At 42.4% G+C, this 17,711-nt stretch overlaps 1 protein-coding gene across 3 annotated transcripts in view; it reads left to right on the forward strand.

Annotated features, from left to right (window-relative positions):
• The window catches only part of dscama (Down syndrome cell adhesion molecule a), a 45,660-nt gene extending 28,298 nt beyond the window's left edge, over positions 1-17,362 (forward strand). The window contains exons 6-33 of one of the 3 annotated variants that reach the window (XM_037270484.1): positions 93-368; positions 460-756; positions 1,629-1,904; positions 2,615-2,893; positions 2,965-3,084; positions 3,341-3,520; positions 8,275-8,471; positions 8,588-8,684; positions 8,881-9,009; positions 9,214-9,381; positions 9,883-9,953; positions 10,143-10,386; positions 10,572-10,718; positions 11,647-11,802; positions 11,890-12,023; positions 12,114-12,267; positions 12,677-12,794; positions 12,869-13,032; positions 13,300-13,398; positions 13,477-13,665; positions 13,772-14,062; positions 14,477-14,653; positions 14,725-14,755; positions 14,829-14,944; positions 15,014-15,163; positions 15,458-15,655; positions 15,769-16,071; positions 16,396-17,362. In XM_037270484.1, coding sequence (XP_037126379.1) covers positions 93-368; positions 460-756; positions 1,629-1,904; positions 2,615-2,893; positions 2,965-3,084; positions 3,341-3,520; positions 8,275-8,471; positions 8,588-8,684; positions 8,881-9,009; positions 9,214-9,381; positions 9,883-9,953; positions 10,143-10,386; positions 10,572-10,718; positions 11,647-11,802; positions 11,890-12,023; positions 12,114-12,267; positions 12,677-12,794; positions 12,869-13,032; positions 13,300-13,398; positions 13,477-13,665; positions 13,772-14,062; positions 14,477-14,653; positions 14,725-14,755; positions 14,829-14,944; positions 15,014-15,163; positions 15,458-15,655; positions 15,769-16,071; positions 16,396-16,775 — 5,141 coding nt within the window. In that variant the 3' untranslated portion in view covers positions 16,776-17,362. Of the gene's footprint in view, positions 1-92; positions 369-459; positions 757-1,628; positions 1,905-2,614; positions 2,894-2,964; positions 3,085-3,340; positions 3,521-8,274; positions 8,472-8,587; positions 8,685-8,880; positions 9,010-9,213; positions 9,382-9,882; positions 9,954-10,142; positions 10,387-10,571; positions 10,719-11,646; positions 11,803-11,889; positions 12,024-12,113; positions 12,268-12,676; positions 12,795-12,868; positions 13,033-13,299; positions 13,399-13,476; positions 13,666-13,771; positions 14,063-14,476; positions 14,654-14,724; positions 14,756-14,828; positions 15,173-15,457; positions 15,656-15,768; positions 16,072-16,395 lie in introns of all 3 variants that reach the window. The other 2 variants (XM_037270483.1, XM_037270482.1) reach the window with 2 other exon arrangements.
• Positions 17,363-17,711: the final 349 nt, after the last annotated feature.

The raw sequence follows: 17,711 nt of genomic DNA on the forward strand, positions 1-17,711 counted from the left end.
CGGATCCATTTTACATTCATACCACCATCATGGAGCTTTTCCAAAAAAGACATTGCTAAAAATAAAAAAAATGTACCTTCTCAAACCTACAGAGACCCTGAAAGTTGTGGTGAGCCCACGAAAGGTGAAGGGCAGTGTTGGCAGCCAGGTTTCACTCTCCTGCGGTGTAAGCGGGTCTGAAGAGTACCAGTTGTCTTGGTACCGCAATGGCGAGCTCATCTATCCCAGTAACAGCGTTCGAATGACGGGCCAAAACAGGGAAAACCTAGTCATGGCTGGGATGGCCAAAAGCGATGGAGGTGCCTATCAGTGCTTTGCCAGACATGGCAAGATGTCCGCCCAGGACTTTGTTCAGGTCGTTTTAGAAGGTCAGAATTTTAAATGTACCTTTTCACAATATATCATAGGCCCTTCCATTTTTTTCCAGTATTATAATTCGCTTTGTCTTTTCTCTCCCAGACGGTACACCAAAGATTCTGGCTTCATTTAGCGAGAAGGTCTACAACATCAATGAATTTGTGTCACTATCATGCACGGTGAAGGGCACTCCAGAACCCAGGGTGACCTGGACTCTGGATGATGAGCCGGTAATACGGGACAGCCGCCACCGCATCTCCTACTACACAAACACTGAAGGTCATGTGGTCAGCCACCTGAACATCAGCCAGACCCAGGTCCCGGATGGAGGGGTGTATCGCTGCATCTGCAATAACTCAGCAGGGGCCGTCTCCTACCAGGCGCGAATAAACGTAAGAGGTGCTTGTCAGATCAACTCTTCCAACCCACCATCACATATACACATCAACATGCCTTGATTTATTCTGCTCAAATCATTATTTCAATTGGTATTGAATTCTATTTTTGTTTTCCTCATCAGAGTCGGATAAGCACAGCTTTGAGTAGTTTCACCTTCTATCATCAGTCACTAGTGACAGCATTATCTTTTTGAATACCCTGCACCATCCCCAGTCCCTGCTGATAGGTTTATATTCCGACACCGTTAGCGTGATTTACTTTACGCTAGTGTATGACGGTAGAGCTATCTACTCTCTGCAGGGACACGCTCGGTTGGATGGCTGTAATCATGTCGCTGTAATATTGGCGCATTCAAGCACGGACATTAGCGATTGTCTATTACAGAAGGTTGCCGTCGACACCGCCATCGGTTTAACTTGCGTTCATCGATGCATGATTTAAGGCTAAATAGGGCAATCGGAAAGTGGTGCAGAATATGCAGTCGAGCGATTTTTCTCCAAAGGTGCCATTGCGGAGAAAACGGAATGACTATTTTTCACATCGTTACCTCCTTAATCGTGCTAGAGACTAGCAACCCGGGTTGAGTCGAAGCTCCAAACACGCTACTGGTTGTTGTTAAACCAATTGTTTTTGAAATTGTATAGTTAATGACCCATAACAGATATTCAGATGATTTCAAACGATAAAAAACCCTAACCCTAACCCTATTGTTCACCGTACTGGATCTCTTAACGTTCCACAGTCAGAATGAATCAAGGCATGCGAAATTTGTGGTGCATTACAAACACGTAATCCAGCTAGCTAACGATTGCACAGGCACCCCTGCCTCAAAATCAATTTAAGAGGGTTGTCTCTCCAATGTGTCCTTCAAGGGCCTGCCAGCATCAGACCGATGAAAAACCTCACGGCTATCGCTGGCCGGGACATGTACATTCACTGCCGTGTCATCGGCTACCCTTACTACTCCATAAAATGGTACAAGGACTCCAATTTGCTACCGTACAACCACCGCCAACGGGCCTTCGAGAATAACGGCACCCTGAAGCTGTTTGACGTTCAGAAGGACGTGGACGAGGGCGAATACACGTGCAATGTGCTCGTGCAGCCTCAACTCTCCACACACCAGAGTGTCTATGTCACTGTGAAAGGTACGGATAGCATCTGACACACACACACACCATACGATGCTAGTAAAGCAGGTTCACTCCAATATTAAGTTAATCCATCATGATCTTTCACACCGATATGTCAAATTAGGAATGCACACATTTCGTTTGATCATTCCGCAGATTTAAGATCAGCAATAAAATGAGCCTGTTTTATCAGTCTGTATGCAGATTATACCGCAGTGTCATGCTAAGCAAAAATACTTACGCCTGACAACCTGTAAAAAAAAAAAAATCCTTTCACTGATAGCAAATCACCACATCCATCATCCCGAGGCCCGTCTGAATATTCAGTGATGCCGAGCGGAGGCAGATGATGATAACCTCACGCGGCTTTCTTTCTACAATGACACGGCATAATTTGAAATGTCGGATGGGCAACCCCGCCTTTTCCCTCTCTTTACGCTCTCTCTTGACGTGCTAACGAGCTCGCCAGAGTGGAATCACACAGCATAGACAACACTACAGCGGCTAATTTGCCTCTCGGCTGCTTAGCATTCCACGGCTGCAGAGAGGGAACCCCCAGGAGTCCATTATGTCTATTTTGTTGCGAATTAAATAAGCCTTGAAGTGGCGCTTATTCCGATGTTATTTGAAATCATTAATTTTCATTTGCTTGTCATGATGGCTACAGTGTCCCCAGGGAGCTAAGGAGAGTGATAAAAAGTATCATTTGTATTTCTCCTGTACAGTCCCACCGACCATCCACCCGTTTGAGTTTCCTCGGTTTTCCATCGGCCAGCGAGTCTTCATCCCCTGCGTGGTCATGTCGGGTGACCAGCCCGTCGTCATCACCTGGCAAAAGGACGGGCGGCCCATCCCGGCCAGCCTGGGCGTAACTATCGACAACATTGATTTCACCAGCTCGCTTCGCATCTCCAATCTGACTCTAATGCACAACGGCAACTATACATGCATCGCACGCAACCAGGCTGCGGCCGTGGAGCATCAGAGTCAGCTCATTGTCCGAGGTGAACAGAACTTAATGACGGATATTGATGACTTTGCATTCCGAGCTTGATCTAACATAATTGTTTTGCAGTTCCTCCGAAATTTGTGGTACAACCAAAAGACCAGGATGGCATCTATGGTAAAGCTGTGATTCTCAACTGCTCCGCTGAAGGCTATCCTGTTCCTACCATCCAATGGGAGTACTCCAAAGGTATATAAAAGAAAACATTCAGACCCTTCCTGCATATATATAGTCTCTTGCACACGTGTAAACATGTCCATTCTGCTTATCGTATGTATCTATTTTGTCCTTGGGCAAGATTATTCTCTTGAAATGCAATAATTACGTGCATAACATTGAACGACTGCCGTGAGGCTGAACATATATGCATTAAAAGAATGACCTTTCTGTGAAAGAAGCAAATATGAATACAGTTCACGGACAGGCTACCATTTCTTTCCCATAGGTGCCGGGGTCCCTCAATTCAAACCCATCGCTCTCAACTCAGGCTTTCGCATCGAAGTGCTGGTCAATGGCTCCTTGCTCATCAAACACGTGTTGGAAGAAGACAGTGGCTTCTACCTTTGTAGAGTGAGCAATGACGTTGGAGCTGATGTCAGCAAGTCGATGTATCTCAATGTCAAAAGTAAGTCTACAGTTAAATTCACAGTATTCGACGGGTACACTGATTGATTTTAAGTGACAAGGGTTTTTGATTTATTTGTGTTTGTGCGTGAATGTGTGAGTCACAACCAGTCCATTGAGGCTTGGTGCATATTTTGATCAACCACAACTAGATGAATCTTGTACCCCTGTGGCTCTTATCAGCCACAGCAGAGAATTCCCCGCTGAGCTCCTCTCTCTTTCTGCCAGCCTCAAACAAACAACAACAAGCTAGCACTCCTCATGGCCCTTCTTGTCATGACCCATCACACAAACTGAAACCCCACCGTTCATTAGTCATGCTAGCATTGTTCACAATGAAATGAATTTATTTGCTTGAGGAAGGAAAGAGATCAATTTATTCTCTTGTCACTGCAGCATATGCCGAAAAATAGGAAATGTTACTATTGTATGGTTTATAACCGCAAGTTACTGAGCTATTTGTTATTGAAAATGGGTGTTGATATTTTATTTTTATTTTTCATCTATCAAAGTAGAAGTCAACTCCCAAATTTTGTTTTGTTTTGTTTGTGGAATAAGAATTCAACAGGCAAAATCCACCCGTTTTTTTCCATCACAAAGGGCGGCCATTTTGTCACTTGCTGTCGACTGAAAATGACATCACAGTTGCCAGGTCACAACCAATCATGGCTCACCACTTTTCTGAAGCTGAGCCGTGATTGGTTGTGACCCAAACCCTGGCAACTGTGATGTCATATTCATTCAACAGCAAGTGGCAAAATGGCCGTCCCGCCCTATGAGATAGATAAAAACATGTGTTTTTTCTGCTTAACTAATACTCCACAAATGCAATATTTATGTTTAGACTAGTGGGAGCACATAAAATATTTTTTAGAATTAATTCCCCTTTGAGTGGCTAGCAAATAGACTAACAAAAACATATACCCACAAATGTAATTTCATGTGCCATGGTGGAAATCTGTAGTTTACTGCGTTGCATTATAGCAATCAGTATATCGGCTATTCTAGTGTGTGTGTGTGTGTGTGTGTGTGTGTGTTTGTGTCTCAGCAATCCCTCTGGTGCAATCTACGCTGCTCCCAACGATGCAGGCTGTTGTGGTGTGTTGTCTTGACCTGTGTCCATTGCGTTCCATCGTAATCTTAATCTCCTCTCCCCCTGTTAGGGTGTTACTGTGCATTAACCCCTTAAATCTTTCTTTGTTTCTTAATTGACGCAATGTTTATGCCGGTGAGGTTCGCTGTTTGTAGCTGTAACACTTTGCAATAATGGCGCTGCACAAACTGTTTTTATGTTGTTTATCCAGGACAGCCGACATTATTTGAGCAGCTACTTAAGAGGCTTAGGAGGCCAATTAGGGAAGCGCACAAGCTGACGCATGCTAAAGCAGTCACGTGACGGATAGTATGATCTTCGCTTTGTGTTATTGGTTGTCCGAGCGTCGCTTCTCAGTCAACAAACTGTGAATTATAATCGTCGAGATGAATAATCAAGGTCATGTGACCCAGGTGAGCAAACAAAGCTCACGGGCACAAAGGACTTTGGATATGAATACAAAAGCATAATATATAAAGATACACTGAAGCTATTATAAGAGAATAATGGCCCAGCAGTCTGATGCAGTGGCTTAGATAGCTTCTTCTACTCCTAGTCAATGAATTGCAGCTATTGCAATACCCTAGTTTGGCACTTTCATTGTTATGAGTGCTTGTTCTAGGCTAATGTCTCATCATAATATACCATACATCATCCTATATGGACATCACCGCTGCACTAACAGCAGTCGAGGCTTCCCGCACTTACTGCACTGGGATTAAACTGGCCCGTTTGTGTTTATTTTTCCTCAAACAGCTTCTTATGTAACTAATAATCCATCACTGGGTGCAGGTGGAAGCAAATGATTTTTATGTGCTTAAGCGTCAAGCATCCTTACCTCCAAAACAGACGCAATTCAGGCAATTCATTACCAATCCACAGCGGATGCTATCAGAGTCAGTCAACAGCCACTCAGTGTTTATCATTGCCAATTAAGACCAATCAAGCCAATTAGGCATCATAATGTCACGAGACACCGACGAGGCCAGAGAACATAATGAGGTGTGTATGAGGAGAAGTGCTAAATGGCCTTTTGGTCACTGAACAGCGCCCTTCAAACAAGCATAAGGAAGTCCCTGATCTGCATCGCTTTCATCTTCTTTACTCAACTGCATCCAGCTCCCGAGACCCGCCCAGTCTACAGGCATATATTTGTTCTTGCGCTCCATGTCGAAGCCAATTGTGCAGCTAAGGGAATTATTTCAGTACATTGCAGGCGCCCAGTGAACTAGTCATCTCTGTGCAATTGCCGGAGTGCTCTCCTTTGCCCCCCCACCTCCACCCCATCGTAGCTGGCTGGCTGGCTCATCCCCAGCACCCACTTACAAAGTGGCTGCAGGGCATGGAGCTATACTTGTCATCTCTCGCCTGGCTCTCATGGCCCTGTAGAGCCCGAGTGGCCTGTGGCCAACATTAGCCTGCAAGGCAGCCGGCTAGTAACACAGTCCTTTATACACTAATGAAGACATTATAACTATAATAGTTTCAAGCTAATAATATTTGTAAATAACACTCTGTTCTTAATTTCCTTCCCAAGATAAAGATTACATTTAGAAAATAAAAGGGAGGCCAGTAGGGGCAGATATGAATTTGTGATTTGTGCTGATTGCTGATTGCCATCTAAACAACTCAGTAAGATCCTGGGGGAAATTGTGTCATGGCAGCCAAACATAATACGAGAGCAGGGATGGGCACCTTTGAGGACTGTGAGGGCCCCAGATGATGAGCTATAAATGTGAACATGCGCCCCCTACTGCCATAGTAGAGTTGTAACTTTTTTTGAATGGACAGACCTAGTGTCATATTTTGTGCAGAATGCAAAATGCAGATGTGTGAAAAAAATTAGCTGCAATTAAAAAAATGTACCAGAGAATTTGAAGCCAGGATATACATAACACATAATAATATATTCTTATTTCCTAATGAAGCAGTGTATTTGTATTGCAATGCTATATTATTTATAACCATCTCAAATTAATCAAACACGCAGAAATGGGTCGCACAATTCATCACATTTTGGATTAATCCTGCATTGCACCATTGAGTGCATGATTGTGTAATCATTATTATGCTGGAAAAATCAATGTCAGGTCCATGTTCTATCAAAATGGTCCTTTTTCTAAGAGCAGAGGCAAGAGCACGAGCGGGAGGAGGAGAGCAGGGAGACCGTCCGATGCTGGTTGGCATGGTAACCTGCCCAGGTGAAAGGAAGCCTGGGAGGAGGGATGGAGGGAAGGGAATAGAAGGGGGGGGGGGTGCTTTTGTCTCATGGGAGTAGCCTATCAGCAACTAGCCTATGTGCTACAATTCCCTGGAGGCTTAATGTGTTATAACTGCTTTCTGGGTGGCTGTGAAAAAAACAAGCTATATCTTCATCAGCGTACGACTTTTGTTTAGAGACTGTACCTAAAATGCAAATTGACAATGACATCATTATGTCAGAATATAATGCATATACTGTCGTAGTCAGTGAGCCTGTTCTAAAAAATAACTCATCAGAGCTGGGACATTAAGATTTCCTAGAAATTTTGACATAGTGATGATTTGAAAATGTTTGTAGAAATATAATAGGGAATTTCATACAGATCTGTAACCTTCACAACTTCATTAAAGTTCATTTGAGCCAATTTGTTATTTCAGAAATGTATATGGCCTAATATTTAAAAACGATATAAAATGCATTGCAAATTTAATAGATTTTTTCCAAGGATGCTAAAACAATTTGATATTCGCAGTTCAGGCGACTTATTTCCGTTGTCGTTTGTCACCTCCTAGCGTGTTCCGGACCGCCAGGAGTGTCAACAACGTGGCCAAGTGTTTCCGCTTAGCCACTTACATGGCAAAATGAGTAGCTGTGCTCTAAAATGATAACATTTACATAGACTCTTAGCTGTTTTATTTTTCCTTCGGCTTTTTTGTTTCCCCTGCCTCACAAAAAATTTATACTTGTCATGCAAAATAAATCATGGTTCCTTTCTGTAGACCAGCCCCAAATGGCTGCAGAGTAAATAAGAGATGAGGCTTAAATGTTTGCAACCTCTTGCCTGACACTTCTCATCACATCACCGAAGTCACGCTTTACATGTGTATGTGTTTGTGTGTATCTGGCGGCCAGAGAGCTGCTATGTTTTGTGGGAGATATCACCAGCGTGTATTTGCTGTCATGTCTTTGGAGGGTTCATTGAACCTTCTAGGTGCCTCACTTACAAGATACATGCCAACACCTCTTGCTAAAAGGAAAGCTAGTCATTCAGCTACATAACATTGAAATTGCTTAAAGTACATTGCAGGGTACCAGATGTTTATATTATTTTATATATATTATTTATTGTTGTACCAAAAAAAAGTCAACTGATAGTGTAAAAACAGAATTTATATTTTTGTTTTTGAATTTTCCTATTTTTCAATTTTTTTTAAAAAAGTTTTTCCATTTTTTTCCCATTTATTTTCCCTTTTTTTTAATAACTTTTTTACATTGAAATTGCTTAAAGCACATTGCGGGGTACCAGATGTTTATATTATTTTATATATATTATTTATTGTTGTACAAGAAAACAAGTCAACTTATATTTTTGTTTTTGAATTTTTCTATTTTTCTATTTTTTTAATAACTTTTTTTATTTATCTTTGTATTTTTCCTCTTGATTTTTTTTATGAACTAGTTCCCGCCATGATCACGTCTTACCCCAACACCACACTGGCCACGCAAGGGGAAGAAAAGAAAATGAGCTGCACGGCTCATGGTGAGAAGCCCATCATGGTACGCTGGGAGAAGGAAGAACGTATCATCAACCCTGAGACCAGTCGCTATGTGGTTACGGTCAAGGAGGTCGGAGATGAAGTCATCTCCACCTTGCAGGTAGGATTCTACTTTTTGAGTTAAATATTAATATAATTTCCTAATAATAGTCAAGGCTCATCATTAACCACCATGTATGAGAAAAAAAAAGCAAGTGACTGTGTTGTCTTCATCAGATCATGCCCACAGTGAGGGAAGACTCTGGCTTCTTTTCCTGCCATGCCATCAACTCCTTCGGTGAAGACCGAGGGATCATACAGCTCACAGTGCAAGGTATAACTACGACTGATTTCTTTTAGATACTTTTAAGGTTGAACACATTCACCTTCTATTCATCCAGATTTCAAAACAATTCATCGCATGGGAAGATTTTGGTCCTTTTGTTAGGTCATGTGACTATCATTTACTGTAACTGCGGTCAAATAAATCAAGAAATGAATGTTAAAAAATCAATTTTTGATGTTTGCAGAACCTCCTGATCCCCCAGAGGTGGAGATCAGAGAAGTGAAGGACAGAACGATTGCCCTACGTTGGACTATGGGATTCGATGGCAACAGTCCAATCACAGGCTTTGATATTGAAAGCAAGAACAAATCAGGTAGGGCAAAATGGCTCATAATATTCTAACCCTCTTAATGTTTGGCTGCTAATTATTTACACTTATCATCCAATTTGTATATATTTATTTTAATCAGAGATTTTTGCATTGATTCTGAATATACCCTATTTCTTTCTGAATCAATTCAGGTTTAATAATAATAATAATAATAATAATAATAATAATAATCATCCCCTTTTACAGCCTCTTGGGACACCGCTCAGAAGACCAAAGATGTCTCACCTCAGCTCAACCAGGCCACAATCATTGACCTGCACCCATCCTCCACCTACAACATCCGCATGTTTGCCAAGAACCTAATCGGAAAGAGCGAGGCCAGTAATGAGCTCACCATCACCACCGACGAAGCTGGTAAACTGCTGCAGACTTTATGTTATCTAATAGATGTGCAGTATCTCAAATAATTACTGTGTCCACCTCCATGTTGAGTGTGTTTATATTGATGATGCACAAATAACATACAAGTATGTTATTGTATCTTCTCAATCACACCAATAACTGTCAGATCCGAATACAGACAGGAAGCAAAAGGAGGGTCACCAATGACGAGGTCAATTCACTAGCATCCCGGTGACATCAGCCCGATTGGCTTTTTTGCATTATTGAACACACGCTGACCCTGCACTAAAAGCAGAACTTTTCAATTAGCGGCCTCGGTAGTAAATGTCACACAATGGTCAATAGAGTGCGTTTGGACCCCTTTCTGCAAATTACCCCTATCTAACTCATCGGCAAGCAACCCCCTTTTAAACCATAGCCATCCCATTTGTGCAGGTCCAGACATACTTAGACATATTTGTCTTTGCGGACAGCTTGCTGGTGAATTAAAAAGTGTTATAAATCTGTCTCTAGCCCCTGACGGACCCCCTCAGGATGTGCAGTTGGAAGCCCTCTCTTCTCAGAGCATCAAAGTTTCCTGGAGGGTAAGTTACTCTTGTTTATTTTGTACTTTGAATGCATTACTGGTAAAAAAAAAAATATAAAAATATCTGGTTTGTGGAAACACTGTATTTATTTTATATTTTATTATGTACTATATTATATTATATACAATATTTTCTATTATATTTTATTTTTATTCCAATTTTACTACTACTCTGCTTCTCTGCTAGGCTCCTAAGAAACATCTCCAGAATGGTGCAATCAAAGGTTACCAAGTAGGCTACAGAGAGTACAGCTCGGGTGGAAACTACCAGTTCAGCGTAATTAGCGTGGAGACAACGGGTGACAATGCAGAAAGTTTAGTGCTGGACAATCTCAAGAAATTCACCCAGTACGGCGTTGTGGTGCAAGCCAGCAACAGTGCAGGCACTGGGCCATCTTCCACTGAGGTGGCTGCTACTACACTGGAGGATGGTAAGAAAGCAGCATCACCATTCAAGTCCTTTTCATTGACACCAAATAGTAAGATAATGGCAAAAAAAAATCAATGAGTGAGGTTACATTACAACCTAGTGGAGATTAGAGAGTACTGCAAGTGTATCTCCTCAATATTTAATAGTGGCTGCTGTTTCATCTCTCCTGTTCTTCTCCCCCGCCAGTTCCAAGTCGTCCTCCAGAACACGTCCAAGCCACTGCTACGTTTCCAGAGGTCATCTCCCTCTCCTGGTTGACCCCTCCTAAAGATGCTCTGAATGGCAACTTGCTGGGCTTCAGGGTTATCTACTGGGCCAATCTGCCCGATGGAGGTACTGTACATTTATAATTTTTTTGCCCTTTGCATTCATTTTTAATATGTTTTTGATCATATAAGATCTTTGCATTGGTTTGTTTCCAGATAAATATTTTTTTTAGATTACAAGTGGGTCACTCTGATTCCTGAACATCCTCTCGAGAGCCTGCAGAAATGTTCAAAAATAGACCTTGACTTGGTTTGGGTTCAGAATGACTCATTTGTAATTTCAGCATATTCTCAAATTTGCTATGAGCTGAGAAAAATAGTGTTATGCTGAGTAATAAGGTTTGTTATTGATGCTGGTGAGTGAGTAAGTTGCAGCTTGGAGTCACCCAGGTGCATTGTGGGTAGCCTACAAGGAATTATTTTCTTTCTCCATGGCGATTTGGATGTCAGATAAGATGCTACGCTATTGTCACAAGCCGGCTTTGCGTGAGCGGGACTTGGTTGTGACAGCATGATTACCTTTGACCCCTGCCCTGTCACATCGTGTTGGCCTGCAAATTAAAAATGAATGCTTCAGGACTTGACAGCCATGAGGAGTTTGCATGGGAACAGTAGGCACTCTCAGTATGTGGGGGGCAACAATGCATTTTATCTAAGTGAACCGTATAATAATAATCCCTAGTAATATTTTATAAATTAATTTTGTACTTTAATATCCAAATTGTGTATACTGAAAAAAAAGTGTTTTGAATAACCAGCTGAGGCCAAGCCAAATGTGCTTTATCTTATGAATTGTATAAAAATTTTAATCTTAAAATGAATTTGTGTTAAAATAATGAAAAATAAAAAGAGCTTTCATACTTCATTTTTAAACTTTTTATTTTAATTTATTTTGACATTCACATTTGACACCTTAAAGACACTAAATTTACCTGCAAGTAGTTTGCTTACAAGAAGAAAGATTTGACTGAATCGTCTTCATTTCCTGTCCTCAGAGCTTGGAGAGATCAGGAATGTCACATCTTCCAAGCCGTCACTGGAGTTGGACGGGTTGGAGAAATACACCAACTTCAGCATCCAGGTGTTAGCCTTCACCCGAGCGGGTGATGGTGTACGTAGTGAACAAATTTACATCCGCACCAAGGAGGACGGTAGGTCATTTCCGTTATTAAAATACCCGATATTCGTCATATTGTAACAAAAATGGAAATAGCATTATAATGTGAGTGTCATTTCAGTCCCTGGTCCTCCTGGTGGTGTGAAGGCAGCAGCTGCTTCCAACTCAGTGGTGTTTGTATCATGGCTTCCTCCTCTCAAAGTGAACGGCATCATCAGGAAATACACTGTTTTCTGCTCCAACCCACACCCCACGGTAATAATTCCGGAATGTTTCTGTTAAGTGCAACAGTATTTGTTTTGCTGTGACAGAAAAGGTCAAAGTGGAATATCTTGCGTCACACAGGTCAGCAGTGAGTTTGAAGCAGCACCAGATGTGTTCTTCTACCGGATCCCCAACCTGAGCAGAAACCGGCAATACAGCATCTGGGTGGTGGCCGTCACCGCTGCCGGCCGTGGAAACGCCAGCGAAATTATCACTGTTAAACCCATGGCGGAAGGCAAGTCAAATTATGAAAACGATTCATGACGATTCCTATCGTTGAATAGCATCGGTAAAAGGCTCCTAACCTTCCGTGTGGCCTTGTCCGCACGTCACCATCTTGGCATGAGCGTGGACGATCGCATAAGGAGACAAACCACCAGGTGTCGGGACCCGGGACTCTTATCGGGGCTATCACAGCAATGTATTTTGTGGACGTCATCGTCAAGATGAAGATATGGAGCCATATGTGTGATTGTAAAAATCTGACAGAAGAATGGGAAAAACAAATTGCTGAGAGATCTATCAAACTTAACAAGACCCACAAAAAAAACAGAATGAAGTCAAACAGAAAATCAGCCAAGTTGGTTTAGAAGAATTCCAGGTCATTCCATTCATTACTACAAATTTATTTATTTATTTTTTAGCTCCAGCACGCATCTTGACCTTCAACAGGACAGTCACGACACCCTGGATGAAAGACATTGTGTTGCCCTGTAAGGCGGTTGGGGATCCTTCTCCAACGATCAAGTGGTTGAAGGAGATGTGAGTATCGACTACCATGATTGCCCATTTAGCACGAAAAGCTAATTGAGCTCACGTGTACATCTCTGTTGCAGCAACGGAACCCCTGCACCTGTTGTGATTGACAGCCGGCGCAGTGTCCATGGTAACGGCAGCCTTGTTATTCGGACAGTGAAAGCAGAGGACTCTGGGAACTATACTTGTGTCGCTAGCAATAGCTTCGGCTCCGATAAGATCGTCCTCAACCTGCAGGTTCAAGGTAGGAAATTTAACCCTCGTAACTATTTTTTAATCTTCTTCCTTCGATTTAATTTTGGTGTCGTGACCAAAGCAATTAAAGCCACTTCGGCGCCATCTTGTGGCATCTTGGCAGCTCCCCAAATAACTATGCTGAAGTGATTAAAGGAGCTAGACAAAAGTAGTGCTTCTGAATAATGTTAGATATTTTGCATTGTTTATTTTTCATAATAGCTTAGTGCCCCATCTTATTTCATTTGCAAAAAAATATTGTGTTTGTCTTCTTCAGTTCCACCTGACCAGCCTCGCCTCACAGTGACCAAGACAACCACAACTTCCATCACGCTGTCTTGGATACCTGGAGACAATGGTGGCAGCTCCATAAGAGGTTGGAGAAATGTGGAATTTGACACCATCATCTCTCACACTACTTCTCCTAAACTGATTATGGTATTTTGTACCCTAGGCTACATTTTGCAATATTCCGAGGACAACAGCGAACAGTGGGGCAACTTCGCCATCAGCCCGAGTGAGCGCTCCTACCGGTTGGAGAACCTCAAGTGCGGCACCTGGTACAAATTCACTCTGACGGCCCAGAATGGCGTTGGGCCCGGACGCATAAGTGAGATCATTGAAGCAAAGACACATGGCAAAGGTGGGAGACATGTTGATTCGTTGTAGGTTCTAGCCAACAATGATAGTTAGCATGTGTATATAGAGAGATGATTGGGTCGATTCTTACCATCTTCTCATCCCTTCAGAACCTCAGTACTCCAAAGAACAGGAGCTCTTTACCAGTATTAATGCCACTCGAGTAAAGCTCAATCTCAACGGCTGGAACAACGGCGGATGCCCGATCACCTCTTTCACGTTGGAGTATCGGCCAATGGAGTCGCCGTCATGGACCACGGCACAGCGCACCTCCCTCACCAAGAGTTACATCCTCTACGACCTGCAGGAGGCAACCTGGTATGAGCTGCAGATGAAAATCTACAACAGCGCTGGCTACGCTGAGAAGAGGGTCAAGTTTGCCACACTCAGCTATGATGGCAGTAAGTTCAACTAGAAATTTTCAGTGCAAATTTTCCCCGCATTTTTATTTTTATTTTTATTTTTATTTTTATTTTTATTTTTATTTTTATTTTTATTTATTTTTATTTATTTTTATTTTTATTTTTATTTATTTTTATTTTTATTTTTATTTTTATTTTTATTTTTATTTTTATTTTTATTTTGTTTTTGTTTTTGTTTTTATTTTCATTTTCATTTTCATTTTCATTTTCATTTTTTTAAAAAATTTTTATTTTTATTTTTAGTTTTAGTTTTAGTTTTATTTATTTATTTATTTATTTATTTATTTATGTTTTATTTATTTATTTTATTTATTTTATTTATTTTATTTATTTATTTATTTATTATTGAATTCTGTTTAGCTGCGTGATAACACAAATGTCACATCTTGGCAGGCACCATTGCTCCACTGGTGAAGGCACCCAATGTGAGTGAGGACACCTCTGGCGGCGGCGAAGGTTTGAAGATGATGGTGACCATTTCCTGCGTGCTGGTGGCAATTGTCGTCATCTTCATCGGACTGCTGGTACTGCGGAGGAGAAGACGAGAGCAGAGGTTGAAGAGACTCCGAGGTGAGACGGGAGAGGAGGGCACCGTTTTCTCATCATCACATTTCATATGATGTCATCATTTTGTTCCCTAGATGCAAAAAGTTTGGCTGAGATGCTCATGAGGTAAGAGGTCTTACCTTAGTATGGTTACACCTAATGAAGAACTTGTCATGAAGAACTCATTTACCCTTCCCAGTAAAAACACACGACCGGCCGAACCAGTCAACAAACAACAGCAAACCCTCCGAATGCACATCGACATTCCCAGGGCTCAGCTTCTGATCGAGGAGCGAGACACCATGGAGACTGTTGGTAAGCGCCACACAAACATAAATAATCAATTCCACGAGCTTGCCCTTATTACTTATTACTTCTCCGCAGACGACAGGTCCACCGTCTTGCTGACCGATAACGACTTTGGGGAAACACAGAAACAAAAGTCATCCACAGTCACCCACACTGTCCATTACCAGTCCCTCTCCCAGGCCACCGGTCCTCTGGTAGACGTGTCTGATGCCAGACCAGGAACCAGTAAGTCCAGTACGGACCACTTTTTTTTTTACTTCATGCAATTTTCCTGGAATGTCAAACTGTTTGGTTGATAGATGTGACTTCTGGGTGGTCAATGGAAAATAGAAACTGCTGTATAACACAGGTGTCAAACCCAAGGCCCGGGGGCCAGATACGGCCCGCTGAATCATTTTATGTGGCCCGCGAAGGCAAATTACAAATTATCTTGAAAAATTTCTACTAGCGTTCATCTTTTTAAAATATTATATCCTGTTCTCTGTGACTTGCATAAATCTCTTTTACTCTTCCTGTCAGATCCGACCGCCCGCCGCACAGCCAAAGCCGGACCGGCTGCTCGTAACCGCTACGCCAGTCAATGGACCCTGAACCGCCCACATCCTCCAGTCTCCTCCCACACGTTAAGCACCGACTGGAGGCTGCCCACGCCAAGAGTGGCAGGCTCCGTCGACAAGGAGAGTGACAGCTACAGTGTCAGCCCATCTCAGGATACCGGTCAGTGTCTATTTTTATGCCAGCGTTCTCATTAACGTCACTAACATCATTACATTTTCTGCTATCTTTAACAATGTTACATCACAAACTAATATCCTCGGGCCCGAATCCAGACCGTGCTCGGAGCAGTATGGTGTCAACGGAGAGCGCTTCGTCCACCTACGAGGAACTGGCCAGAGCCTACGAGCACGCCAAGATGGAGGAGCAGCTGCGCCACGCCAAGTTCACCATCACCGAATGCTTCATCTCCGACACGTCCTCGGAGCAAATGACCGCCGGTACCAACGACTACACCGACAGCCTGACGTCCAGCACGCCGTCCGAATCGGGCATCTGCCGCTTCACTGCTTCCCCGCCCAAGCCTCAGGACGTCAGCCGGGTCATGAACATGGCCGTGCCCAAGGCCCACAGACCGGGTGAGGCAATTGTTGCCAAAGCCCATCCATACTAACATTTTTCACTTCGAATTAACTTTCAACTTACTCATTCTAATTGCTGTTGCCAGCAGAAAGTCAAAGAATGATTTTTCATTGATGTGTTTCATTGTCCAGTTGGATAAATGCCCACACCCTAATGACCTTTAGGATTAAAAGAAATCCCTGGAAACATCCCCACAGTTTTGGGGAAACATTTAAAATAAGGTTATTTAAAAACAAAAATTTAATGTCTAAATGAATTATAATTCTTAAAGATATCGCGTAGAGTTGAACCCCAATTTATTTGTGTGTCTTGTCCCACAGGCGGCGAGTTGGTTCACCTCCCCCCGTACCTGCGCATGGACTTCCTGTTAAACCGAGGCATGTCCTGCTCAGGCTCATCCAGGGGAACGGCGAGCGGAGAGCGAGCGGCCATGGGCCAGGCCTGTCTGGAGCCCCAGAAGAGTCGCTCGCTGAAGCGGCCCTCCCGCATGGCGCCCCCGACACCCACAGAGGCCCCTCAGGCCAGCAGGGACCCAGCGGCCCAGTGGCAGCCCGGCTCAGCCGCCACGCTCCCCCACAGAGAGGGCTCCGAGCTGGCCCAGGCCGCCAAGCTCAGCACCTCCCAGGAGTCCCTGCTGGACTCGCGAGGACATCTCAAACAGACCACCAATCCCTACGCAAAGTCCTACACGCTGGTATAACAGCAGGGGGGGAGGGGCCTGGCTCTTGGACGAGACTAGAATTCACTCTAACACTGGACTTAACACTCAAGTGCAGTAAATTGACTCACCACACAGTTCTGTAAATATGCCCGAGAAGGGGCGGTAACTTTTACTAATCTACTTTTATTTATTTTAGAACTTCCTTTTCATCTCCTCTTTGTATTTCTTTTCTTTTCTTTTTTTTTTTTTCACTTGAAAATGACAAAATAAATAATTCACTCATCAGAATTGGTTGCACCCAGAGTGTTGCCAAACTAATTGAGTAACGGGGAACGTTATTTACTCTTCATTATTGTCCGTTCTTTATAATTGATGAGTGATTATTACTAATTGTTAGTTGACATCCATTAATAATCATTAAAATGGATTACCATAGCAACAATGTTTTCATAATAACTTTTTTTTTTGGTGATTTTTTTTCTGGAGTGGAAAATGAGAATGAGAAGTCATTTTTTTCCTATGGAATATCACGGAATGAAACTTGGAACAAAAGAAATTGACACCCGTTCGTTCACTTTTCAGCTGCTCTCAAATTGTTACTTTTTTTGGAAGAAAAAAAAAAAAAATCTATTTCCTATGGATGCATGGGGACTGACCAATTCAAAGACAATGACGATTACCATCAAATGATCCAATGTGAAGATTTATTATTCTTATTACTATAAATATATATATGAAAAGAGAAATCACTTTTATTTGTGGATATTACAGGGAAGAATTGATTTGGTTAATAAAGTCTTTAGTCATGTTTGCACATATCTTGTTTTAATTAGGAAATGGCGTCTCTGTCGATCTTTCTGTGTCCCATTCTCCAATGGTGCAATATGAAGAAAAGAAAAAAAAAGTCTATGAAAATTATTGCTCTATACTGTACTGTAATGATGAAAAATAATTATGTTGTGAGTGTACTGGACA

Source organism: Syngnathus acus, chromosome 14, assembly GCF_901709675.1.
Source record: "Syngnathus acus chromosome 14, fSynAcu1.2, whole genome shotgun sequence".
NCBI classification, from domain to species: Eukaryota; Metazoa; Chordata; class Actinopteri; order Syngnathiformes; family Syngnathidae; genus Syngnathus; species Syngnathus acus.